This window comes from Equus przewalskii, chromosome 3, assembly GCF_037783145.1.
Source record: "Equus przewalskii isolate Varuska chromosome 3, EquPr2, whole genome shotgun sequence".
NCBI lineage: Eukaryota > Metazoa > Chordata > Mammalia > Perissodactyla > Equidae > Equus > Equus przewalskii.
In genome coordinates, this window is record NC_091833.1 from 117,887,870 (window position 1) to 117,913,652 (window position 25,783).

At 50.9% G+C, this 25,783-nt stretch overlaps 1 protein-coding gene and 1 long non-coding RNA gene across 9 annotated transcripts in view; one reads left to right on the forward strand and one right to left on the reverse strand.

The window, feature by feature from the left end:
* Positions 1 to 25,783, forward strand: part of ZFYVE28 (zinc finger FYVE-type containing 28) — a 121,341-nt gene that overhangs the window by 63,750 nt on the left and 31,808 nt on the right. For 5 of the 8 annotated variants that reach the window (XR_011538813.1, XR_011538814.1, XM_070615207.1 and 2 more), the window contains exons 3-7: positions 5,210 to 5,347; positions 7,451 to 7,653; positions 9,400 to 9,489; positions 12,558 to 12,647; positions 20,515 to 20,616. Coding sequence is in view for 5 of the 8 variants with exons in the window: in XM_070615207.1 (XP_070471308.1) it covers positions 5,210 to 5,347; positions 7,451 to 7,653; positions 9,400 to 9,489; positions 12,558 to 12,647; positions 20,515 to 20,616 (623 nt within the window). In the remaining 3 variants the exon portion in view is untranslated. Of the gene's footprint in view, positions 1 to 5,209; positions 5,348 to 7,450; positions 7,654 to 9,399; positions 9,490 to 12,557; positions 12,648 to 20,514; positions 20,617 to 22,309; positions 22,506 to 25,783 lie in introns of those variants that run through there. The other 3 variants (XR_011538815.1, XM_070615209.1, XM_070615206.1) reach the window with 3 other exon arrangements.
* Positions 3,121 to 5,203, reverse strand: LOC139082611 (uncharacterized). Its single transcript, XR_011538818.1, has 2 exons — positions 5,085 to 5,203; positions 3,121 to 4,643 (listed from the first exon to the last, which is right to left on the reverse strand). It is a non-coding gene; the product is annotated as an uncharacterized lncRNA (long non-coding RNA).

Here is a 25,783-nt window from a genome sequence, read left to right on the forward strand (position 1 = left end):
CTTTAGTATATGGTGTGAGGATTGGGCCAACATTCATTTGTCCTGCAAATGGATTTTCAGTTCTTCCAGCATCGTTTGTTGACAAGACCACCCTTTCTCCACTGAAGTCCATCCTTTCTGTACTAAATTCTTATTGCACCTTTCTTGAAAATCAGTTGTGCCTATACGTGTGGGTCTATTTCTGGGCTCTCTAGTCTGCTCCGTTAATCTGTCTTGAGACCGATGTCACACTGTCTTGCTTACTGTAGCTTTATAACAAGTCTTAAAATCAGGCAGTGTCAGATCTGTAACTCCGTGCTTCGATTTCATGGTGGTTGTGGCTATTCTGAGTTCTTTGCCTTTCTGTAGGAAATTTAGACACAGCTTATAGATGTCTACAAAACAGCCTGATGAGATTTGGATTGGGATTGCATTGAATCTATAGGCCAGTTTTGGGGAAAGCATTCAGTTTTCACCATCAGCTCTGATGCTAGCTATCATAGGGTTTTCATAGATACCATTTTTCAGGCTGAGGAAGTTGCTTTCTTTTAATAGCTTGCTGAGTTTTATCAGGAATGGATATTGAATTTTTTTCAAGTTCTCTCTCTGTGTCTATTGAGTTGATCATGTGGGGTTTTTTCCTTTTAGTTTGTTGATATGGTAAATTATACTGTTTGGATTTTTTATTAACTATTTTTATCATCCACCCCATCACCCAAAAACACAACAATAGCGACAGTAATGACAGCTGATCCAGGAGGAAGAAATGGGAGTAAACTATCGTAAGGTTCTTATACTGCATGTGAGGTGGTATTATACCACATGAAAGAAGTCTCATGTTATTATCATCATACATTTTCCTTCTACCTATGTTTAGGCTCACACTATATTGTCAGTATTTTTGTTTAAAAGTCAAATTTTTTTATAGAAAATTAAATAGTAATAAGAGAATCTTATATATTTACTGAGCAGTCACCCTTTCTGGTACTTTCCATTCCTTTGTGAAGATCTTTAGTCATGTGCTGCATAATGACGTTTGGGTCAATGACAGACCGTATATTGGATGGTGGTGCCATAAGATTAGTACCATAGAGCCTAGGTGTGTAGGAGGCTGTACCATCTAGGTTTGTGTGAGTACACTCTATGATGTTTGCACAACAACGAAATTCCCTAATGACGTATTTCCCAGAACGAGTCCCTGTTGTTGAGTGACACATGACGGTATTTCCACCTGGTACCATTTTCCTTTTGCCCAAAAGACTTTCTTTAGCATTTCTTGTAGTGCAGGTCTGCTGGTCATGAATTCTTTCAGCCTTTGTTTGAATGACAAAGTCTATCTTCCATTTTCAAAGATGCTTTTGCTGGGTCTAGAATGATAAGTTGTTAATGATTTTTCCCCCTGAATACTTTAGAGATGTTGTTCCACTCTCTTCTCACGTGTGTTGCTTCCAATAAGAAATCTAATCTCATTCTTATTTTTGTTCCTTGTGTGTAACGTGTCTTTTTTCTCTTGTTACTTGTAAGATTTTCTCTTTTTATTAGTTTTGATCAATTTGATTATGCTATGACTTGGTATAGTTTTTCTCATGTTTCTTGTGCTTAGGGTTCATTGACCTTCTCAGATCTGTGAGTTTATAGTTGTAATTAAATTTGGAAAAAATTTGGCCATTATTTCTTCAAATATTTTTTTTCTGTCCCCTTCCTCCTCCTTTTGCGTCTTGAGTTATATGTGTATTTGACATCTTGAAGTTGTCCTACCACTCACTGATGCTTTCTGTTTTGTTATTGTTATTTTCTCTGTGATTCATTTGGAGAGTTTCAATTGCTATGTCTTCTAGTTTATTGTTCTTTTACTGAAATCATCCAGTGTTTTGTTTTTTTCCATCTCCGATACTGTAATTTTCATCTCTGGAGCAGTTTGGGTCCTTTTTATTTCTTTCATTGTCTCTACTTTACTTTCTGAACACATGGAAGTCAGTTCTAACAACTGTTTCAATGTCCCCTGACTGCTCATTCTCTCATCTGTGTCAGATCTGGGTTGATTTTGATTGCTTGCCTTTTCTTTTCATCATGTGTCATATTTTCTTAATTCTTTGCAAGGCTGATAATTTTTTATGGGATGCCTGACATTGTGAATTTTACCTTGCTGGGAGCTGAATATTTTTGTATTCCTATTTTTGAGCTTTGTTTTGTTACGCTGTTTGGTTACTAAGAAACAGTTTGATCCTTTTGGATTCTGTTTTTTAAGAAGTCAGGCAGGGTCAGAGCTGTGTTTAGTCTGGGGCTAACTTTCCTCCACTACTGAGGCAAGACACTTTGGGTACTCTCTCCAATGCCCTGTGAACAATGAGTTTGTCTGCTATTCCGGCTCTGGAGAGCTCTGGGGGCTGCTCCTCCAATCCTTTGGGTACATCTGTCCAGGCACCCACAGGCCTGTGTGAATCAGCTCCCTGCCGAATCCTCGGGGCCTCCCCAGAGGTGCTCTCTCTGGGCAGCTCTCTCTTCTCTGGTCTCTGTCCTCTTGATCCTAGCTGCCTCGGCTTCCCTGGGCTTGCAGCTCGGTCTCTTCAACTACTGAGTTTGCTGGGTTCCAACTGGTACCCTCTCTCTGGGCCGTGACCTGAAAATTCCCTCAAGGCAGTGAGCGGGGCGGTCATAGGTCTCACCTCCTATGTTTCTCTTCTCGGGGATCACTGTTGCTGGAGGTCCAGTGTCTTGTTTGTGTCCCTTACTGTTGCTGCTGTTTGAGGTTTCTGTTACATTTGGTTCCTGTTACTCTGTCTTGGCTGGAATCGGAAGTCCCAGCAAATGTTTCCCGAGGCATGCTTTGTGTCCGGCACTGTTCTAGGTGCTGGGGACCCATCAGCGAATAAAAAAAGACCCTGCCTTCGCCCTCCGGCCGCTGATGTAGGCGGCCAGGCAGGGGCTGAGTGAGTCCAAGCACTGCCGCTAAAAGGCCACACAACTTTGGGCAAGCCACGCCACCCCGCTGAGCGCAAGTCCCTGGCTCTTAATAGCTGACGTATTCTGAGCACTAACTACTGTTACTGCCATTATTTGTTCATCAGTTTGTGAATCATGAGAAAGGGACCGTCCCACCCAGAAAGCCTTTTGAAAAGAACTCACAGTCGTACCACTCGATGTCGGTTGAATTTTATCTTTATTTGTTGTATTGTAGAGGCTTAACGTTTTCCTCATGGAGCAGAATTTCCTTAGAGTTTAGTGTGATGACTTTTTGTGTTAGAAAGGTCATGCTTCCCGCTCATGGTGATTTTTCATGTCTGCTTCCTAAGAAAAACAGAACTCAAGCCTCAGAGGGTAGAAAGGAGGGACGTTGAGATAGAAAATTGCCGAGGGTGAGATTGTCAGATAGTGCAATCTTTCTGGAAAGCAGTTTGGCAGATTGTAATCAGAGCTTGGAAATGCAGTTTACACTCTTGACTTTGTAATTCCACTTCTAGAAATGAGTGGATCCTAAGGAAATAACCCCAAATTGAGAATGTCACGCACCACCCTGGTAACTGCAGCATTACTTGTGGTGGGGGAGAATTACAAACATGGTAAACGTCCAGCAGGAGGGGAAGCAGCGAGTTAACAGGATGGTCCGTATGCTGGAATCTTCTGTCACAAGTTGGATTTGTGAAGAGTTATAAAAATATGTTCCAACAGTAAGCAGCAGGATACAAAATTACGAACACGGGACGATCTCAACTCTGATTGGAAACAGGCCCATGGACAAGAATTAGAAGGAAAGGTCCACAACCCAAAGTCGTTCTGTTCCCCAAGGACATTTTCCCTGCTTCTATACTTTGCCAGTGTTTCCAGTTTTCCTGTGACAAATGGGTATTAATTTTATCTTTAACAAATTAAAGAAAAAACCTAAACTTTTAACGTTCTTGTAATCCTGCGGAATGAATGGCAGATGTTTAGAGAACAGGACTATTTTAAGAAAAGAATGGAATGTGATTTAAAATGCGAGCTTGTTACCCCTGTATACACAAAATGTTCAAAACACTTATCCTTTGTATTCTGAACATGGAGAAATTAAGCAAAATAATTTTACAGAGTCTTTAAAACAAAAGTTACCACGTATTGAGGCTTGTGCTGGGTCAGAACAGAGCCAAGGGCTTTACAGACTTTGGCTCACACAGTCCTCCCGGCAGCCCAGGAATCACGGCCTTCTTTTACAGACAGCTCAGAGGATCAGAAAAGGCAAGCAGCCTGTCCTGGGTTGCACAGCCCTGAGGAGCAGAGTCAGGGTCTCCAAGTCCCTGAAGGAAGCCACAGCCTCTTCGTTGCCGCCTGATTTACTCGTTGCTGTGGTCGTTCTGCTGGTTCCAGAGGGGTTGGGAGGGGGTACTGCCTGGATGACGGAGTTGGGGACCAGCTGTGCTTGGCCTGCTCACTCTACAGAGGCGTAAACTCAAGTTCAGAGAGGACGACGGCTTTGCCTGGGTGCCCAGCTTGCTGAAGCCTGTCTGTCCTCCTGGCTCCTGCAATCGCTGGTGCTGGGTGAGGCCCTTATATCCACGCAGGGTGGGGGCCTTGGAGTCCACTCTGTGGGCGGGTTTGAGAAGGCTAGCTTTACACATTGTCTCTTAGTGATGTCGCTCCCTGACAGCAGCTCTTGTCTGTGCTGTGAACATGCCCAGGATGACACAGGCCTGTAATGTTAATATAAGCAACACAGCACTTGGTGGTGAAAATCAACTTTGTGTGTGTGTGTCCACCTAGCATTTCATTTCTTGAGCTCTATCCTAAGAAATTCATGTAGAGATGTTCACGAGAGATGCTCAGAGACACCCGTCATGGTGGCCGAGCTGCAGGGAGCCTGGGTGTGGGTCAGCAGGGAAGGTAAGCGTACGGTACAGCCGTTACATTGGGCAATGCAAAATCTACACAGCAACGTGGGAAGCATTGTCCCCGAGGCATCGTCCAGAGAAAGTCACAGAGCAACGTGCGCGGTGGGGCCCACACTCTGTGTGACCTGCGTGAGCGTGATGAGCATGAGGGTCAGGGAGGGGAGGCAGGAGTCTCCCTCTTTAGGTATTTCTGGGACGTTGGAGCTTTTTGTAGCAATTGCGCAGCAAGTGTGGATGTGTTACCGTATCACTTTCGTTGTCTGTAAAGAACGGTAAAGTGGACTCCATGTGTTTTTCGTATTTTCCAAGCAGTAACTGACAGCCGCCGGCTGGCACTGTGTCTTAGCGCACTTTCTCGTCTGTTTCAGGACAACGTGTTAAACATTATCAACCAGATCATGGATGTGTGCATCCCCCAGGACCGCGCCCCCCGGGATTTCTGTGTCAAGTTCCCTGAGGAGATCCGGCACGACAACCTGGCTGGCCAGCTGTGGTTCGGCGCTGAGGTAGCGGGCAGCTGCCTGGGTCCAGGGTCACAGTGTTGGGCATTGTCCAACTGTTTCTCTATGAACCTCACCCCTGTGCACCTGCAGGTGCAGGGACCCGCTCTCTCCTCCTCCAGGGGTCCCATCAGCCACAGGTTCCAGATGGCATGGTTCTGAGCCTGTTAGGCCACAAGCCCCTTTGACGGTCGGGGGAAAGCCGTGAACCTGCTCCACCAAAACTACACGAGCAAATATAGACACGAAATTTCACATGTGATTCTTATGAGTTCTCAGGCCCCAGACCTGTAGGGCCTAAAAGTGGTTCTCGTAGCAACAATGCTGATATTGAGAACAGCATTTCCCCTCCCCCAGCAACAGGCATGTTCATTCCCGCCCTGGGGGCAGGGGAGCTGCCTTGGGACCTTACTCAGCCACGACTCACAATAACTCCTCAGATCTTGATCTTCATCTCCCAACAAGGAAACTGAGGCACTGAGGGGAAGGTGCCCAGCTCCTGTAGGTGACAGGACCAGCCTCCCCCCAGCCAGCGGTTTCCTGTACCCCCATCTTGTGGACACCCCAGACTCTTACCCTGGGCTGTGCCCTGGCATGCTGGGGTGTGAGGTCCACAGCCTGATGTCCATGCCCGTCTGCGCTGTTCCCTCCTCCGTGCCTCTGTTCCCGATGAATCCCTGGAATGCCCCCGTCTTCCTCTGACAATGCCTGGCCCTTGTGCCCATTTCACCCCATCCCTGCACCCACCCGTCCCACCCTGCTCCCCTGAACCGCCTGGTTGAACCTTGTTGCTGCGGCTCCTGTCAGGCAGGCCATGCCTCCTCCTAGGCTCACTTTTCACCTCTGTAAAGTGGGCCCCAAGGGCAGGGGCAGCTGTGGAGCCATGAGACGATGCAGGTCCAGTGTCCCGTGGGACACATGGGCACTGGGGCGCCAACTCCTCTGTGCAGGGTCCCCGTACCGGCCAGCTCCACGCTCCCCTCCCAGGGGGTCTGGGAAATCAGCGACCCTGTCCCTCTGTCCCTTGGGAAATTGCCTCTCGTCCCACCTCTTCTCTTGATCATCGCTGATGGGGTTAGCTGATTGAATGGTTCTGGCCCAAAGCTGGTGAAGCCCCACATCCACAGCCCAGAGCGGGCATTGGATGCGTCGCCCCTCAGCCAGGAGCTGGGTCTGACGAACGCCCCACGTTACTGAGCGTGTAGCGCAAGCTGGGGTGACCTACGCACCCCACACGTGCCCTGGGAAATGCTTCCATAAGCTCAGGGCAGGTGTGTGTGGATCTGCGGGCACCAGGGGGCCTCCTTACTGCTCAGGAGCCAGAGGATTCCCACGCTGATGAGTGTCGGTTCTGAGGAAGGTCTGGTTTCTCTGAGCAGCAAGCATCTGTGGACACGAGGTGTCTGTACTTCCTAGAAAGGCTGGCGATCTCTGGGAGCCCTGGTCAGCCCTGAGAGCCATGTGTCTGGAGCACAGCCCTGAAGCTGGTGTGTGGGAGCTCCTGGGCTCCCCCCGTTGGCCTTCGGGCTGGGCGAGGAGGGGACAGGAGTCACATGACTGGGGGTCCCCTTCCTGGAGCCCCCAAACCTGAGGGCCTCAGTTGGCCTTCCCCTCCCTTGCCTGCCCCTGGGGTCTGTGTGAGGACCACATCGGTCACAGTGAGAGTATTTATTGCCACCATGATTGCTCTGGATTTAAGAGAAACCAGAGGGACCAGGTGCCAGATGATGGGAATACGGGTCAAGGGGGTTCCCAAGAGAGAGGACCTGGGGGAGGGGTCTCGGGATGATGGTCACACCTCGGCCTGGCCACTGTTCTGCCTTTTGCCTTCCTGTCCCGGGTCTCCTTGGCTTTGGGGACCACAATCCTCTCATGGTGAGGGAGTCTTTCTCAGTGTTGGCTAATCGAATTAGAACTCTGCTCTCTGCAGAGCTGGAGGAAGATGTGCATTTACAGTAAAGAACACCAGTGGGGCTCTGCAGCCTCGGGACCCACGAGGCCCATCAGGCTCCACAGTTGGGCTCTCAGGATGCGCATGCTACCCGTGACTCCTGAGAACTGCGGTGCGTGCTCCGGGGCCGTTCCTGACCCGCGTTCTTCTGCCTGCAGTGCCTGGCCGCCGGCTCCATCATCATGAACCGCGAGCTCGAGAGCATGGCCATGCGCCCGCTGGCCAAGGAGCTGACCCGCAGCCTGGAGGACGTGCGGGGCGCCCTGCGTGACCAGGCGCTGCGGGACCTCAACACCTACACGGAGAAGATGAGGGAGGTGCTGAGGCATTTCGACGTCCTGTTTGCCGAGTTCGAGCTGAGGTGACCTGAGGGCCACACGTGTGTGCTGGGGCGTGGGGTGACGGCCTTTGCTTTATGTGGTGGCGGGGTGGTGGGGGGCAGCTCTGCAGGGCTCATCCTGATGTTCCCAGCCAGGGAATTCTGCAGAGGGAGGAGCCGAGGCTGGTTCAGGGCCCTCAGCTGGTGTAGTTAACCCCTGGGGGACACGATGTCTGGATGTGCGGGACGGGGGTGGGGGGAGTGAAACTTTTCAGAGAGAGGAGATGTGTCTTGGAGACAAGCAGAGGTGACCCAGGATAAATGAGACCCCAGGTGTCCACCGCCCCACCTCTGCCCTTCCCTGATATACCCCAGCGCTGGAGCCCTGGAGCTTCCTTCAGCACAGTCAGTGCTGCCACCATCAGCCTCTGCTGCTCCTCCTACCCTCCTCTCTGACCTCCCATCTCTGACCTCTGCCTCTGCCTGCAGCCCACGCCTGCACTTACCATATCAGGCTTGCTCCTGGTCGCCAGCTGCCCCTTCACCCCAGCTGTTCATCCGTTCACTCCACAAGCCCGTCTCTGTGCACTCAGACCTGAGCCATGGCGTGGGCAAGGATGAAGAGGCGCTGCTCTTGGGGCCCCTAACTCTGTGGGTGGGGGTGAGGGTGAGGGCACCTCCCTGGGCTAGGGGAGTCTGCACGGATCACACGGAGACCTCCCCTCAGCCCACACGCTCACTAGCTCCGGGGCTCTGGGGGGTGGAGTGGGGAGCATCCACCTGCTCCATGCTCACCGCTCCTTCTTGCTGCTTGTCCCCCTGCCCCACAGCCTGGGGAGCTGCTGCTGCTCCTTCAAAAGGCAGAGCCTGCCCCATTCCTCCGCAGTTAGTGCCGCCCACCCCGCCCCACAGGCTGCACTCACCTGCTCCTCCAACACGTGTGTCCAGCGGGGGACGCGGGCAGTAGGCCCGGGGGACCTCGGGGAGAGGGCTCTGGAGAGGCCCGTGCCTGGGGGCAGGCATGCCAGGAGCCTCAACACACAGACGCTCACGGTGGGCAAGGAAAAGCAGGACCCCAAATCCATGTCCATGGCGGTCTCTGTTAATAAGAATTGTCCATCTTGTAACCTGTCGACCTCTAGAAGGAGATGGAGCCAGAGGTCAAAGGCGGATCTTTAGGAGGTGGGAGTGCCCACAGCCAGTTTCATTTTCTCTGTCCCCTTTCTGTCTCCGTCAGATTTTCCAAATGAGCTTTCATAACAAGGAAAAATTAGTGATTTACTAGGAAAGAAACTGTTCTCACTCGGGGAATGGCTGGACAGACTGTCAGTTTCCTATGCCCGCTCAGCAAACATCCTGTGAGCCCCCCCGCCTAGCCCGTGCTGCTTCCCCCCAGCCGCTGAGTTTCGCCCACGGCCAGGGCTCAGGGGTTGTTCACCCACCCGCACACTCGTTCCTTCATTCATTCGTTCTTTCATTCACTCGCTCTCCCATTGCGGCTGGTCTCCAGGCAGGGCACAGTCAAGGCAGCAGGCAGTGATGGTTCCAGGATGGTCAGGGCTGAAATCGGGCAGGGCTGTGGGGCCCTGGAGGCCTGACCGTGGGAGAAGTTTTGATTTGAAACACAAACGGCCATGCTGGCAGCTGTGTGTTCATGCAGCTGTCGCGATGGGCCGTGCAATGGGCCGTGCCGCGGTCAGAGTGAAGTAGCTGGGTTCACTGAAGACGCCCTTGTTTCGGGAAGACTGGGGGCTCCAGCCCGCACTCACTCCCTCACTGTATCTGCAGCTACGTCTCAGCCATGGTGCCCGTGAAGTCCCCAAGGGAGTACTACGTGCAGCAGGAGGTCATCGTGCTGTTCTGCGAGACGGTGGAGAGGTGAGGTGACCACTGACTGGACAGGGCAGAGGGTGGTGCTGGGAGCAGGGGCCGCCTTGCCCTGGGACGCCTGAGGAAGGAAGGCACCAGCCCCCTTCCAGTACCTGTCCCAGACCCGGGGCCTCCACGCCACTCCTCACACCTGCCCAACCTCATTCCTCAGCCCACCCCCCATCCCCCACCAGGTCCCTTGTCTCTGGGCGCAAAGGGCAGCTGCAGGTGGAGTTCATGTGATAGAGGACGGGAAGCCAGACTTCTCACTCCTCTCCTCACCCCCTCACCCCCTCACACCTCACCCCCTCACTCCTCACCCCCTCACACCTCACCCCCTCACTCCTCACCCCCTCACTCCTCACCCCCTCACTCGTCTCCTCACTCCTCACCCCTCACCTCCTCGCTCCTCAATCCTTATGCCTCACTCCTCACCTCCTCACCCTTCACCCCTCACCTGCTCACTCCTCCTCACCCCCTCACTCCTCACTCCTTACCTCATCACTCATCTCCTCACTCCTCTCCTCCTCACTCCTCACTCCACACCTCATCCCTCACCCCCCACTCCTCACCCCTCACTCCTCACCCCCTCACTCCTCACCCCCTCACTCCTCACCCCCTCACTCGTCTCCTCACTCCTCACCCCTCACCTCCTCGCTCCTCAATCCTTATGCCTCACTCCTCACCTCCTCACCCTTCACCCCTCACCTGCTCACTCCTCCTCACCCCCTCACTCCTCACTCCTTACCTCATCACTCATCTCCTCACTCCTCTCCTCCTCACCCCTCACTCCACACCTCATCCCTCACCCCCCACTCCTCACCCCTCACTCCTCACCCCCTCACTCCTCACCCCCTCACTCGTCTCCTCACTCCTCACCTCCTCGCTCCTCAATCCTTATGCCTCACTCCTCACCTCCTCACCCTTCACCCCTCACCTGCTCACTCCTCCTCACCCCCTCACTCCTCACTCCTTACCTCATCACTCATCTCCTCACTCCTCTCCTCCTCACTCCTCACTCCACACCTCATCCCTCACCCCCCACTCCTCACCCCTCACTCCTCACCCCCTCACTCCTCACCCCCTCACTCCTCACCCCCTCACTCGTCTCCTCACTCCTCACCCCTCACCTCCTCGCTCCTCAATCCTTATGCCTCACTCCTCACCTCCTCACCCTTCACCCCTCACCTGCTCACTCCTCCTCACCCCCTCACTCCTCACTCCTTACCTCATCACTCATCTCCTCACTCCTCTCCTCCTCACCCCTCACTCCACACCTCATCCCTCACCCCCCACTCCTCACCCCTCACTCCTCACCCCCTCACTCCTCACCCCCTCACTCGTCTCCTCACTCCTCACCTCCTCGCTCCTCAATCCTTATGCCTCACTCCTCACCTCCTCACCCTTCACCCCTCACCTGCTCACTCCTCCTCACCCCCTCACTCCTCACTCCTTACCTCATCACTCATCTCCTCACTCCTCTCCTCCTCACTCCTCACTCCACACCTCATCCCTCACCCCCCACTCCTCACCCCTCACTCCTCACCCCCTCACTCCTCACCCCCTCACTCCTCACCCCCTCACTCGTCTCCTCACTCCTCACCCCTCACCTCCTCGCTCCTCAATCCTTATGCCTCACTCCTCACCTCCTCACCCTTCACCCCTCACCTCCTCACTCCTCCTCACCCCCTCACTCCTTACCTCATCACTCATCTCCTCACTCCTCTCCTCCTCACCCCTCACTCCTCACCTCCTCACCCCTCACTCCTCACTCCACACCTCACCCCTCACCCCCCACTCCTCACCCCTCACTCCCCACCTTCTTACTCCTCACTCCTCTTCACTTCCTCACCTCCATCTTCCTCACCTCCATCTTCCTAATCTCCTCACTACTCACCTCCTTGTCTCCTCACCTCCATCCGCCTCACCTCCTCACTCCTCACTGCACACCTCCTCACTCTTCACCCCTCACTGCTCTCCTCCTCACTCCTCATCCCTCACTCCTCACTCCACACCTCCTCATCCCTCACTCCTCACCCCTCACTCCTCACACCTCACTCCTTACCTCTCACCTCCTCACTCCTCTTCACCTCCTCACTCCACACTTCCTCACCTCCATCTTCCTAATCTCCTCACTGCTCACCTCCTCATCTCCTCACCTCCATTCCCCTCCTCACCTCCTTATGTCCTCTCTTCCTCACCTCCCCAGGCCAGGATGGAGCACTTGCTGGGTTTCAGGTCTGCTGAACAAGGTTTTAGGAGGGGAATCATCAATATTCTCATCATGCCTTGTACAGTAGTTTGAAGTCAGATATTCTGAGTAGACTTTGGGACTAAGATTTAACCTAGAATGTTCCTCCTATTTGACTAGTGCTATGATATTAGCTAAGTTTTGAAACTAATATCACATCATAAGTTTGTTACTTTTAAAGACAGATTATTCACTGTTTATGTGTTGAGAGATATTTTAAATTGCCAGAAAATAAGGTGACAGAAAATACCTTTATTCTGAGCCATCATGATGCCAGCAGCGCCTGCTCACGGAGCATACAGAAAGCCATTTGCGTATGCCTGGGGTGTGAGAATAAACCCAGAAGAGCAGTTTTAGTTTCTCAGGGAAGTGTTAAATTGTTTGGGGTAATGTTTTAGTTCCACATTTGTTCTTGCCACTTGAGTTGTTTCAATTTCCTGGTTAAGCAAGCCCACGACTGGATTAGCTTTCTTATTTTGTTTGCTGGACATCTCAGCTGTCCTCGCCGGGCCCTCCTCAGCAAGCGCAGCTTTTACCGGCTCCCCGAGTCCTCTGTCCTCAAGGTGGGAGCAGGCAGATGGACGGAGGGGAAGGTCAAGCGTGAGCTGCCTCTGTGGGCCTCGCAGAGCAGGGCGTGGCGCTTTTCTCAGCAGCAGCCCTCTGCACATGCGAGGGCTGAGGGGCTCATGTCCCCCTCCTGACCGTCCGCTGAGCATGGACGCGGGTGAGGGTTGAGCAGGCCACTTTCTCAACACCAGTCTGACCCATGGGTGCGGGCAGTGGCCCAGGTCCTCATCCCTTCTCCCTTTCTCTCTCCCTTGGCCAGGGCCCTGGACTTCGGGTACCTGACCCAGGACATGATTGACGACTACGAGCCAGCCCTCATGTTCACCATCCCCAGGTTGGCCATCGTGTGGTGAGTGTCCCTCCTGCCTGGGACAGTCATTTTGCCGAAAGCTGGCAGGACTGTCAAGTCTGATGGTGCCAGGCCCCTTCTGGGTGTTGATAAATGGTACTTACACCTCCTGACAGGTGGCTGTTCAGTCACCCAGTACAGTCACCAGGCAGTCCTGCTGTCGCCCCTCAGCACATGAGGAACCAGGTGTTCTGAATGCCTCCTATTCACCCCATTGGGGAGGGAAGGATCCCCCACCCTAAACAGTACGAGATGGCTGAACACCTGACATCCAATGCTGGATAGGTGGGATCGACAGTCACATATATTCCCAGCCCAGGGGAGGAGGACCCTGCACACCATACAGAGCCACAGGGGTGCACTCAGGAGCACAGTGACCTGGCCAGGGCTGTGGAAGAGGCTTTGTAGTAACAAGAGGGTGAGGTGCCCCTGATTCCCGCAGGAGGATGTGATTGTCTTGTTTGGATAATTCCACAGCTGGCAGGGAGGTGCAAACTATTAGGTGAAGACCAGGGGAGTGCAGCCGGTCTGGCTGAGGGGGAGTGCCTGGGGGGAGCCTTTCCCACTGTGTGGGGAGCACATCTGGCAAGAGTAGGGGAGCTCAGGGTTAGGCCTTTGGGGTCTTATGGGCTCAAAGATGCTAGGGCAGCTTGTGGAGTTGGGCCTTAAATACACCAAGGCAGGAAGCGCTCTGTCACTTGCCGAGTATCTCGGGGCTTCTCAGAACCAAGGTCAGAGCCCAAGTGTTCTGGGCCTGGTCCACTGCTTCTCAGCCACACAAGGCCTGCCCTTCCTTCCTGCCAGGTGAGGAAGCATGGGGTGCATGGTCATGGAGGGAGGAGGGGAAGGAGTGAATAGGCCATAGAGAGCAAGATGGAGGGCGTATGGGGCCACAGCTGGGGAGGGGCCCAGTGGGTGGGGAGGGGCCCAGTGGGTGGGGAGGGGCCCAGTGGGCAGCTGATGTGCAGGTGTGGAGCTGGGCAGAGAGCAGGGGACAGGGAGTCCTCGGGACAGACCCAGTATGAGGTGCAGACGTCAGTGAAGTGGGCTGGGAGAGTGTGGGGCGGACACCGAGGCCAGGACTGGTCGAGGCACAGACCGTGGAGAGGCTGCTCAGAGGCCTCGGGGGAACTTGCTGAGGTTGAACACAAGACCTCTCCTGTGGGAAATGGGGGTGCAGCAGAGGGAGGGGTGGAGGGCAGGGGCAGTGTGGCAGGATGGGGTCAGCTTCTGCGACAGAGAGGCCTCCCTCAACCACAAGGAGCTGGACAGGTCATGTGCCGCGTGCAGGAGTGGAGAAGCGAGCTGGGCAGACCCCACCGGGGCTGGGCCCCGAGACTCTGGAGATTTAAATGCCACAGAGACCCCATGTGCCCTGGGCAGGACTTGGGACTGAAATGCAGGGAAGCCCTGGGTGATGAAGGGCTGGGAAGCTGGGCAGGTGGGGCGGGGTTGCAGGCTCCCAGGATTTCAGGGAAGCCTGACCTGCTAGGTATTGGTCCAGCCCCCCCACCACACCTGCGTCTGCCCCAGGCTTGGGGACAGGACTGCCCCCTGCCTCGCTCTGCCAGTCTGCTGGTTCCCAGAGCTGTCTTCTCTGGGAGGTCTCCAGGGCGGTCTTTGGAGGGCACCCAGCCCTGGGGGCTTTTCCAGACCCCACAAAAGCCCAGCACCCTGGCCCTTTTATCATCCTCTTCCCTCGAAGAGAGTTCTCTTTTTTCCTGAGTTTCCAAAACAGGAAAAGCAGGAGTGGATCATGTCACACCAGGGATGACACTTTCCAATCGCCTTCATTTATATTGCCTAGAATTTGAGAATCTCCCTTTGCCTGAAGACGCAGAAGGTGGAGGACAAATGTCCCCAGTGGGCCAGTGGAGTGGCCTCGGGTGGAGGTGCCCCTCACACACCTATTTGTTACATTGTTTTCTTTCCAGACAAATGACCCTCCATGGCCAAACTCATTTTAAGGAAAACAGTGAGCATTTTTGGTGCTTTGTTTAAAAACCAAAACAGTAAAGCTGCTTCAGTCAGGGCCTTACTTTTACGTGGCGCCAGGGTCTGTGAGCCCGTCCCATGAGAGAGGTCCCCCTCCCCCATCCTGGCAATATTTCTCTTCTCCCTTCCCTGGCCCGGGCCTTGGCGTGCAGCCTCTAGCCTGAGGAGGGGATGTCGCCGCGAGGTTGGGCTTCCCAGGCCAGACTTCCTTTGGAACCGCCTTAAGGGGCACTGGGGTGCCAGTATGGGCACGCCCACCCTGCCTGCTCTGACCAGCCACTAGGCACTAGGTGGCCTCTGCTGCCCACCTGCCCTGCCCCCACCCCCGCGGGCAAATGTTGGTCAAGCATTGCACTGGGCCAGGCAGCGTCTTGGATCTTGGGCATATGAGGGACTTACACTGTCTTAGAGGGAACCTATTCTAAACCTCTCGGGAACACCCAGAGACTCTCTCAGGCAGTTTTAAATGAAAACCAGTCTTAAAGTAAAGGTGAGGCATCAAACAGCCCGAGTGCCATGTTTCTAGATTCTTACACTAGCGAGTTCATTCAGCTTTTTACCAGCCTCCCTGTTGCTGTGAGCTGGAGCCCGGGGGGCCGCAGGACAGTGGTCTTTCTGTTCTTACTGAGCCAGCCTCCCGGGGCCACTTCTCTCTGACCAGCATCACTGTGCCCTGTTTGTGGACCTCACGGCCGCCCTGCTGACATCTGAACTTGTGCTCCCCCTCTGTCGAGGCCGGCAGCTCACCAGGAGCCCTTCCTGTGGCTCCCATGCTGGTGGAGACAGACCTAGTCCCAACAGTGCCACTGGCGCGACCCCTGCCCGGCCCCTGCCCAATCTCCCCTTGACCTTGCCTCACCTGCAGCCCTTCCTCCAGCTGCTCACCGCCTCCAGCAGCCCGCAGAATTGCTTATTTTTTTAATTTATTGAGCTATAATTCACATACCGCATGACTCACCCACTTAAAGTGTACAATTCAATGGTTTTTAGTAAATTCGCAGAGTTGTATAACCACCACCACTGATTTCAGAACATTTTCAACACCCGGAGCAGATTACCTGCACCCACTATAATCCTCTCTCCCAAGCCCCAGGCAACCACCTGTCTGTTTCTGTAGATTTCCTATTCGGAATAGTTGATACAAAGGGGATTTGTGTTATTTTCAGGTCTCCCCCAGGGGCCTGTGAGCACCACAGGGCAGGAGTGCTCTCCTCCTTTTGTCACTCCCTCCCCAGTGCCTGGCATGTGGTAACATGGCGAACTTATGCGGAATGTTGTTGCATTGGTCTGACAGGGCACAATATGTATTTATAAAGATTCTCACTGAGGCTTGAGTTCTAATCATAAAAATTTGATGGGAGGGGATATCCAGAACTAAGGGATTGTTTAAAAATGATACTCCAGCCATTTAAATAACATTGGAGAAGAATCTCAAATGCCATGGAAAAACATTCCTAGTGTGTTGAGTACAAAAACTTGTTTCCAAACGCTATGTCTCTGCTTCACAAAATTTCTTAACGTAATAGGTATAACTTTTGGAAACAGAAATCAAAGCAATAAATCTTAATTTTTTATTTTGGTGAAATATACATAACATAAAGTTTGCCATTTTAACCCTTTTCAAATGTCCATCGGTGGTATTAAGTACATTCGCATTGTTGTGCAACCCTCCCCACCATTTGTCTCCAGAACTTTTCCATCGTCCTAAACTGAAACTCTGTGCCCCGTGAACAATAACTCCCCATTCCCCCGTCTCCCCAGACCCTGGTAACCTCTATTCTACTTCCTGTCTCTATGAATTTTATTTTAGGGACCACATATAAGTGGAATCATACAGTATTTGTCCTTTTCTGTCTGGCTTATTTCACTTAGCATGTTTTCAAGATTCATCCATGTTTGCATATGTCAGAAATTCCTTCCTTTTTAAGGCTGAATAATATTCCATTGTGTGTAATTAAATGTTATTTTAAGGAAGAGGTTTACAATAACATCCAAAAGAATAAAATACCTAGAAATAAATTTAACCAAGGAGGTGAAAGACAAGTACACCGAAAACTACACTACATTCCTGAGCATCACAGACCTAATGCAGTGGAAGGATGTCCCCAGTTCATGGACGGGAAGACTTGGATAGTTAAGACGACAATACTCCCCCAAGTGATCAACAGACTCAAGGCGATCCCTATCAAAGCTCCACTGGCCTTTTTTTGCAGAGAAGGAAAAAATGTTCCTCAAATTCATAGGGAACCACAGTGGGCCTTGAATAGGCCAAAACTATATTGAAAAAGAAAAACGAAGTTGGAGGGCTCACACATCCTGATTTCAAAACTTACCTCAAAGCTACGGTAATCAAAAGTGTGGTACTATCGTGAGGAGACCAATGGAATAGAATCGAGAGGCCAGAAATAAACCCAAACTTCTATGGCCAATTGGTTTTCGACGAGGGCGCCAAGACCATTCAATGTGGAAAGAATGGTCTTTTCAACAAATGGTGCTGGGACAACTGGACATCCGCTTGCAAAGGCTCGAGGTTGGACTCTGGGATGATTAATTTCGTGTGTCAGCTTGCCTGGGCCACAGTACTCAGATATTTGGTCAAACGTCGGTTTGTGTGTTGCTATAAGGTATTTTTAGGATAAGATGAACGCTTAAATGAGTAGACTTTGAGTAAGGTAGCTTACCCTACATAATGCGGGTGGGCCTCATCCAGTCAGTTGAAGGGCTCAAGAGAAAACAGACTGAGGTCCCCAAGTAAGAGGGAATTCTACCTCCAGACTGGCTTCAAACTCAAGCTGCAACATCGACTCTTTCCTGGGTCTCTGGCTTGCCAGCCTACCCTGCAGGTTTTGGGCTTGCCAGCTCCCACAATCATGTGAACCAATTCCTTAAAATCTCTCTCTTCTCCCTCTCTCTCCAAATATATATACATCCACATGTATACACACACACACTCTCTCTCTCCACATATATACACACACATATATGTATTATGTACATGTGTATATACTCACACATCCTATGGGTTCTGTTTCGCTGGAGAACTCTGACTAATACAGAAGGTAAATCTTCACGTTCTCAGATTTGACACCAAAAGCATGAGTACCAGATGAAAAAATAGATAAATTGGACTTCATCAAAATTAAAAACTTTTGTGCATCAAAGGACGTTATGAAGAAAGTGAAAAGACGACCTAAGGAATGGGAGTAGGGGCACCACCGTGCTGGGCGTGCTCCCACTTGCCCAACTGAGCTGGACCTGGGCCAGGCCCCTCGCTGTACGCTGTCTATGCCAAGGCTCCCTGGGGATCCAGCCACCTGCCTGCCAGCTCAGCTGTGGGGGCTGCCTTGCCCCTCCTTGGTGGCAGTATGGACACAGGCCTGTGTGGCCTGTGATGGCAGGAGGCCTGGATTACCTGCCCTGTTGGGCTGCATGGGACCCAACTGCTTCCTTCGATGGCTTGTTCCCAGGCCTCATTCCCCCCATCTCCCCCACCCTTCTACCCCCACTGCATCATCACCTGGGCAGCCAGATACTGAACAGATGTTTGCTGAGCACCTTCTGGGATATGAAGACCAGCCTCTCCCTTGTCCTCAGGGACACCCAGTCATGGGGGCACAGACAACTTGGCCGTCCCACTGGCCTTCTCTCTGCCCTGTCCTTCATGGTCAGCGGCACTTCCCAGAGCTGCTGAGCTGGAGGGCTCGGCTGGAGTACAGCACTTGGTGCCCTGAGGGCTCCAGCAGCAGAGAGCACGGCTTGATGCCTAGATGAAGCTGAGGGGATGTCCTCAGGTCCCCTGGCCTCCCACGGGGTTGGGCACAGAGGCCCTGGAGGTCTGTGCACGGAGCCCTCCTAATGAATGGACTTTTTTCTGAGGCTCCAGACCAGCCTCGGCCAACCCTGGGCACCGCTCACACTCTGTGGAGGTGAGCAGGAGGGCCCCTTCTCCCGGCATAATCGCTGCTTTCTGAAAGGTGGGATGCCAGGAAGCTGGGGCAGGGATTCCCCAAACCCACCCCTTTTCTGCCCATTTCCACTCTGCCTTTGGGCCCACTGGATTTACCTACGAAGTTAAGATTCTATCTCAGAAAATTGTCCCCCATGCACTGTTAATTTAACCAGAACCCTCAGCTCATGTAAGATCCATAAAACAGATGGGGAGGAACGGAAGCCTGGCCGGCCGACCTCTGCCTTTCTCCCTTGTGCTCAGGATACAGCCCCTCATCACAGCCCCATCCCTCCTGCTGCCCAGGGTGAGCCGGCCACTCCACAGGTCTGGTGGCCGTGGGTCACAGCCTGGCGTGCCCCAGGAGGCAGTGCAGCCCATGTTTTTCCTGTGACTTTTGAATCTTGAAACCCAGACTTTTTAAGGGAAAAACAGTGTCTTCATTCAATTTTGTTTATCAGTTTTTCTCACTGAACTGGATGAGTTCCTGAACACAGGGACTCTGTTGGATGGTGATGACTAGATCCCAGAATGATAAGATCCCGTTCATTTGCAGAGAGAGACATGCAGGCGGTTCTCGGTTTATGCAAACAAGCCCACGAGGCCCTCACCTGTGCTCCAGTGGAGGACTCAAGGAGACAGGTCCCGTGTTCATGGGTGGACGTTCCCTGGGCACTTGCAACATGCCAAGGCCTGAGCTGTCTGGTCCCGGGAGACCCAGGAGGAGGCACCCAGAGAAGGGTCCTCCAGGGATGGGTTGGCTGTTGGAGGAGCAGGCCCAGACATGGGTGATGGCGCCCACTTGGAGCGGGGCAGGGCTGTGCACAGTGCGTGGTGAGATCACCAGGCGGGGTGAATGTGGTGCTGCCTGCGGAATTGGGGGCCCCCTGGAGGTGGCATCTGAGCAGAGTCAGATGGGGCATGGCGCCTCAGTCTGGGGGAGAGGGTGCCTCTCAAGGCACAGGGACGCCCTGGAGAGAAAGTCAGCCCTGCCCGGGGAGTGACAGGAGGCTGCCTCCTGCCTTGAAGAGTGCTGGAGCTTGGGCCAGACCTCTGGGAGGGAAAGGTGGGTTTGGGGGCAGCCTGAGCAAAGGGAGGGTGGGCCACGAAGCACGCAGTTCGTTGTGGGGACCTCGTGGGGCTCAGGAGTGAGCGAGCAGGCAGGGGCTTGGAGTGGATTGTCACAGCCTGGTATGGACCAGGGAGCCAGGAGATGCTGCGGTCAGTGTGAGTAAGAAAGACTCAGAGCAGCCCCTGGACTTCAGGGATGTGGACGGGGGCGTGTGAGGTCTGAGTTCTGGGCGTCCGTGGAGGCTGGGAGGACAGCCTGGAGAGCACGTTTGTGAGAAGTCTCACCTGTCTGTGCAGGGTGCCTGAGATGCTCATCCCTGACCTGCTGGCACCCACAGGGCCCAGCCCTAGAGGCTCAGGGGGTGCACTGGCCTGGGTCCAGGGCCAGCGATGGGCAGAGGCTGTCCTCTGTCCCCGTGCAGGACCTCGGTTCTCACCTCCAACTTCTGTTTCGCTTTTGGAGTAAATGGTTTCAGGCCTAATTCTCGCAAACCTCTACATTCGTGTTAAATTTAAACACAAATTCAGTTTTTCCGTTTTTAAGAAGGTAGATTTTAGTAACAAATCTTGATGCTGGTTTATCTGATCGAAGCAGTGATGTGTGCAGGTATTATATTTTTATAATTATTTTATGATCCTTCAAATGAACAAAAGCTAATCAACTTAAAAGGATGATAAAGCCTGGGTAATAATTTTCATTGCTTTTTTCTAAAGTTGAAGATTCGATCACAGGAGTGGAAGCATGTGCTAGTGCTGAGCGTGATGTGGCCTCAGGTGTGGATGTGGGTGTGGTCTGGGCTCACCCAGGTGGCTGCAGGGCCTGATGCCACCCTGGCTTTTGTGTCTTGAATGCAGTGGCCTCGTGGTCTACGCGGATGGACCCTTGAACTTGGACCGCAAGGTGGAAGACATGTCTGAGCTGTTCCGGCCCTTCCATACATTACTGCGAAAAATAAGGTGGGGGTGCTGAGGCAGGATAGGGGGGAGTGGGGGGAGGAGGAGGGGAAGGGCAGGGTGGGGAGGGCAGGGTGGGGAGGGGAGGGAGGAGGAGGTGGGCGAGGGGTGCCCAGGGCAGTGTTTGCCCCTGAACCCTCCTTTATGTACAGGTGGGCACTTCTCCTCCAGTCAGTGGTGCTGACCTGGGTCTTTGTCTTTAGTTGTTGGTTGATAATGTTTAGTTCCCCCTTTTGGAACCCTATGCCTTTCTCTCCCCATGGAATCAAGCTTTTTTGTCGTTGGCCAGTGTCATTAAGACCTTTGGTGTAAAGTTTCCGTGATAAGACAGCAGCCGCCCTGGCTGATGGCCCCACCTAAGCCCTTTGTAGTGTCTCACAGAAACTTCTCCGTGGCCCTGTGAGGTGGACGGGGCCCATTTTATAGGAGAAGCTGTGAAACTGGGAGGACGGGTGCACCCGGGACCACACAGCTTGTGCCGGGAGGGCTGTCTCCCTGGGCTGTGGCTGGGGTCCAGGCTGGAACTGGTGCTGGCTCGTGTGTACCCCCCAACCTCCTCCAGGAGCTTTTCCTAGTTCTTCGACTAGTTTAGGGGGCGAAGTGTCCAGTTCTCTTGAGCGCCAAGCACTTCCCACCCCCACCCTGGCAGTCCCTGGGCAACTGGCCCAGGTGGCATCCCCTCGGACCCATCTGTGCTGTCCTGTGGCTTGGTGGCAGCTGGTATGGGTGGCGATCCTCTGCCCTGAGGGACTCCCCTTGGCCTTCAGCAGCAGGTCCTCCAGCCAGGCCCCCTCTCCTTCAGCCTCACTTCAGACTGGTGTGCAGCCCTCCCTGTAATGGCCTCTTTGAGCTGACAGGGGCCAGCTGTGGCCTCCTGGAGGCACAGGGCAGCCGGGGCCTGTGGCTGTATATCCTCTGAGCATCTCCCTGGCCCTGTGACCTTGGATGCTGAGGTCTTTCCTACCAGGGCCCCTAGTCTCTGGAAGTCCCCTTCCCTGGCTATTAGTTAAGCTGATGACCCCATGGACTTCTGCAACGTCCTTCCTGGGTTCAGTGGGACTGCCCAGTGCAAGGCAGCCTCAGGCATAGAGATCCGGGGACCGGGTTTCCTTTGCTGGTGCTAGTTACTTCAGGGAGCCCAGAGAACACCCTGCTTCAAGCTGCCTTTTGCCTCATGAGGAGCCAAAGGTGCTGTGAATCCAGACAGCGAAGAGTGACCCAGCAGGGAGAGTCACTGGGCTCGGGGCGAGCCACAGCCTGGGGTCCTTTGATGGGCTGCTTGGTCCAGACTGTGGTTTATCGGATAGATGTCTCCAGGCTGCTTCCCTGGTGCCTGGGCCCAACTGTGAGCAGCTGGGCAGGATGTGACCCCGGACCCAGAGGTCATGGCCCCTATTCTCCCTGGGTGTCCAGCTAGGAGAGGAGAGATGATGGATAACAATGAGACCAGGAAGGGAAGCACAGGGAAGACTGGGGGGTCCTGTGGGTGGGGGAGCTGGAGGGGAGAGGTGCTGGGTGCGGGGGACGTGGCAAGGGAACAGTCCAGAGTGTAAGAGACACATGTGACATACTCAGAAGTCTAACAACGTACGTAATTGGAATAAGAAGGAAGGAATAGAGAAAACGGATAGAAGCAATATTCAGATAAATAATAGCCAAGAATTTTCCAAAACTGAAGAAAAATCTCTGTCCACAGATTCAGGAGGCTCAAGAAAACTGCAAGCAAGATGAACACAAAACATACCTAGGTATATCATAGTAAAATTGCCAAAAACAAAGAAAAAATCTTAAATATAGCCACAGAAAAAGGACATATTACTTTGAAAAGAATGTAAGATTGATAGCTGTCTTCTCAAAAACAATGGACGCAAAAGGCAATGAAGTGATATATATTTAAATTGCTGAGAGAAAATACCTGCCAACCAGAATATTATAACCAGCAAAAATATCCTTCAAAAAGGAAAGAGAAATAATGAATTATTCAGAAACACAAAACTGAAGAAATTTGTTATCAGCAGCCTGCACATAAAGAAAAACTAATTGGATTTCTTCAGGCAAAGGAAAAAAATCTCAGATGGAAAAGTGGAAATGCAGGAGAGACTGAAGAACCTGATATGGACTAATATAAAGGAACTTGGACTGCACAAAACAATAATTATAATGTCTTGTGGAGTTCAAATTATGCATAGCATAGTTCAATATTTGAAAATAAAATCATTGTTCTGCTATATTAATTTTTAAAATAGGAAGAAAAACCAAATCATTTTGAAAGTTACAGAAAAAGGATTTGAAAATTCTACACTTATTTTATGATGCAAACATCTCTTAGCAAATTAGGAATAGAAGGGAATTTCCTCTGTGTGATAAAAGGTACATATATATACACACACACACACTCACACATACACATATGTGCACACATATGCAGTTAGACCCTTACCTAACACCATATATAAAAATTAAATCAAGATGGATCAAGGACCTAAATGTAAAACGATAAAACTTTTAGGAAAAAAAAATAGGACAGAAACTTTATGACATTGGATTTGGCAATGATTTCTTGGATGTGATATCAGAGGCACAGGTAACAAAAGAAAAAATAGACAAATTGGACTTTGTGAAAATTTCAAAATTTTGTGAATTAAAAGACACTATCAACAGAGTAAAAAGGTAACCCACAAGATAGGAGAAAATATTTGCATATCATATATCTGATAAGGGATTAATATCCAGAATATATAGAGCACTCCTAAAACTCAACAGCAACAAAACCAACAACTCAATTCAAATGGGCAAAGGACTTGAATAAACATTTCTCCAGAGAAGATATATGAATGGCCAAGAAGCCATGAAAAGATGCTCACCATCACTAGTTGTTAGGGAAATGCAAATCAAATTACAGTGAGATGCCACCTCACACCCATGAGAATGGCTACTCTCAAAAAAACAGAAAACAGTGTTGGTGAGGATGTAGAGAAATTGGGACCCTTGTGCACCGTTGGTGGGGGTGTAAAATGGTACAGCTGCTGTGGAAAACAGTATGGAGGTTCCTCAAAAAATTAAAAATAGAATTACATATGGTCTAGCAACTCCACTTCTGGTTATATACCCAAAAGAATTGAAAGTACCTTCTCCAAGAGATATTTGTACACCCATTTTCATAGCAGCATTGTTCATAACAGTTAAAAGGTGGAAGCAACCCAAGTGTCCATCAGTGGATGAATGGATAAGCAAAATGCGGCCCATCCATACAATGGAATAATATTCAGCCTTAAAAACGAAGGAAATTCTGCAATATACTACAGCATGGATGAACCTTGAGGACATTATGCTAAGTGAAATGAGTCAGTCACAAAAGACAAATACTGTATGATTCCACTTATATGAGATCCCTAGAGTAGTCAAATCCGTAGAGAGAGAAAGCAGAATGGTGGTTTCCAGGGCTGGGGGCAGAGGGAGTGGGGAATTAGTGTTTACTGGGGACAGATTTTCAGTTATACCGGATGAAGAATTAGGGAGTTGGATGGTGGAGATGGTTGCACAATAATGTGAATGTATTTAATACCACTAAACTGTCACTTAAAAATGATTAAGATGGTAAACTTTATAAGTATTTTATCTCAAAAATTTTTTAAAAATATCATCTATAATAGTGTCAGTAAATATCAACTACTTAAGCACAAATCTGAAGATGTCTAAGACCCCCACTGAAAGTTACAAAATATTATTGACATAAAATTTTAAAGACCTAAATAAATAGAGAGCCATTCCATATTCAGGGAGTGGAAAACTTAATATTGAGAAGATACCAGTTATTCTCAAATTAATCTATGAATTCAATGTAATCTCAGTCAAAAGTCCCAGGACGTTTTTTTTTTTCTTTCCTTTTTTTTTTTTTGTTTGCAGAAATTGACAAACTAATTCTAAAATTCATGTAGAAATGCAAGGGGCCTAAGATAGCCAAGAAGAAGAAAATTGCTGGAGAAAAAGCACAAAGAAGAACGTTATTTATCTGTTCTGCTCTTGTTGGACTTTGGGAGGTTTCCATGAGTAATGCTGGTGCGACCATGCTTGGGACCATGGGTGTGCATTTTGCTGAGTGTGCTTCATAAGAAAGAACAATGCTGGAGACACTTCCCATTGTAAGGCTGTAGTAATGCAGACAGAGGTGTAATGCAAGGATAGACTTCTGATTTGTTCAACAGAATAGAGTCTAGAAACAGACCAACACATATGCGCTTCCCTGATTTGTGACAAAGGTTACATAGCAGAACAGTGGAGAATGGTGGGTTTTTTTCCAGTAAAGGGCTGAATCAATAAATACCCATATGACAAAAAATGTGGATCCTTACCACAATAATATACAGAAATCAATTCTAGATAAATTGCAGATACAAATGTGAAAAGTAAAACAATGAAACTTTCAGAGAAATAAATCAAGGAGAACATCTTTGTAACCTTGGAGTAGGCAAAGATTTCTTAAACAGAGCACAAAAGCACTAACTATAAAGAAAAAAATGTGATTTATTGGACTTTACTGAAATTAAAAACTTTAGTTTATCAAAAGATGCCATTGAGAGAGTAAAAAGGCAAGCCACAGAGTTGGAGAATATATTCAACAAAGAACTCAAATCCAAAAAATATAAAGAACTATCAATCAGTAAGAAAAAGATAGATAACCCAATCAAAAATGGGCCCAAGTCTTGACAGGTATTTCACAGAGAGGATCTCTGAGGGCCGAGAAGCACAAAAACTGGTGCGCAACTTCATTAGCTTGCAGACCAAAGCAATTTGAAACGAAAAGTGCCAAGCGTTCATGAGGGCGTGGGCAAGCAGAACTGTCAACCAGGGCTGGTGGGTGGTCAGTGGGTACTCACTTCTCACCGACACTCAGCGGCACTCTCCACATGTGCACTTGCAGAAATGCACACACACGTTCCCCAGGAGAGGCGCTCAAGGATGTTGAGTCACCGCAGCCAGAGCCCATCAGGCGTAGAACAGGTTCACAGCTGAACAGTGGTGTGTTTCCACTGTGGAAGGCTGTGTAGCCAGGAGACTGAATGACCCACAACAGTGATGAATCTCACCAAAGAGGGCAAAGAATCTAGCAAAGATCTAGCACAACAAAAACAGAAGAATGCTCCATTAAGTTTGAATTTCAGATAAACAA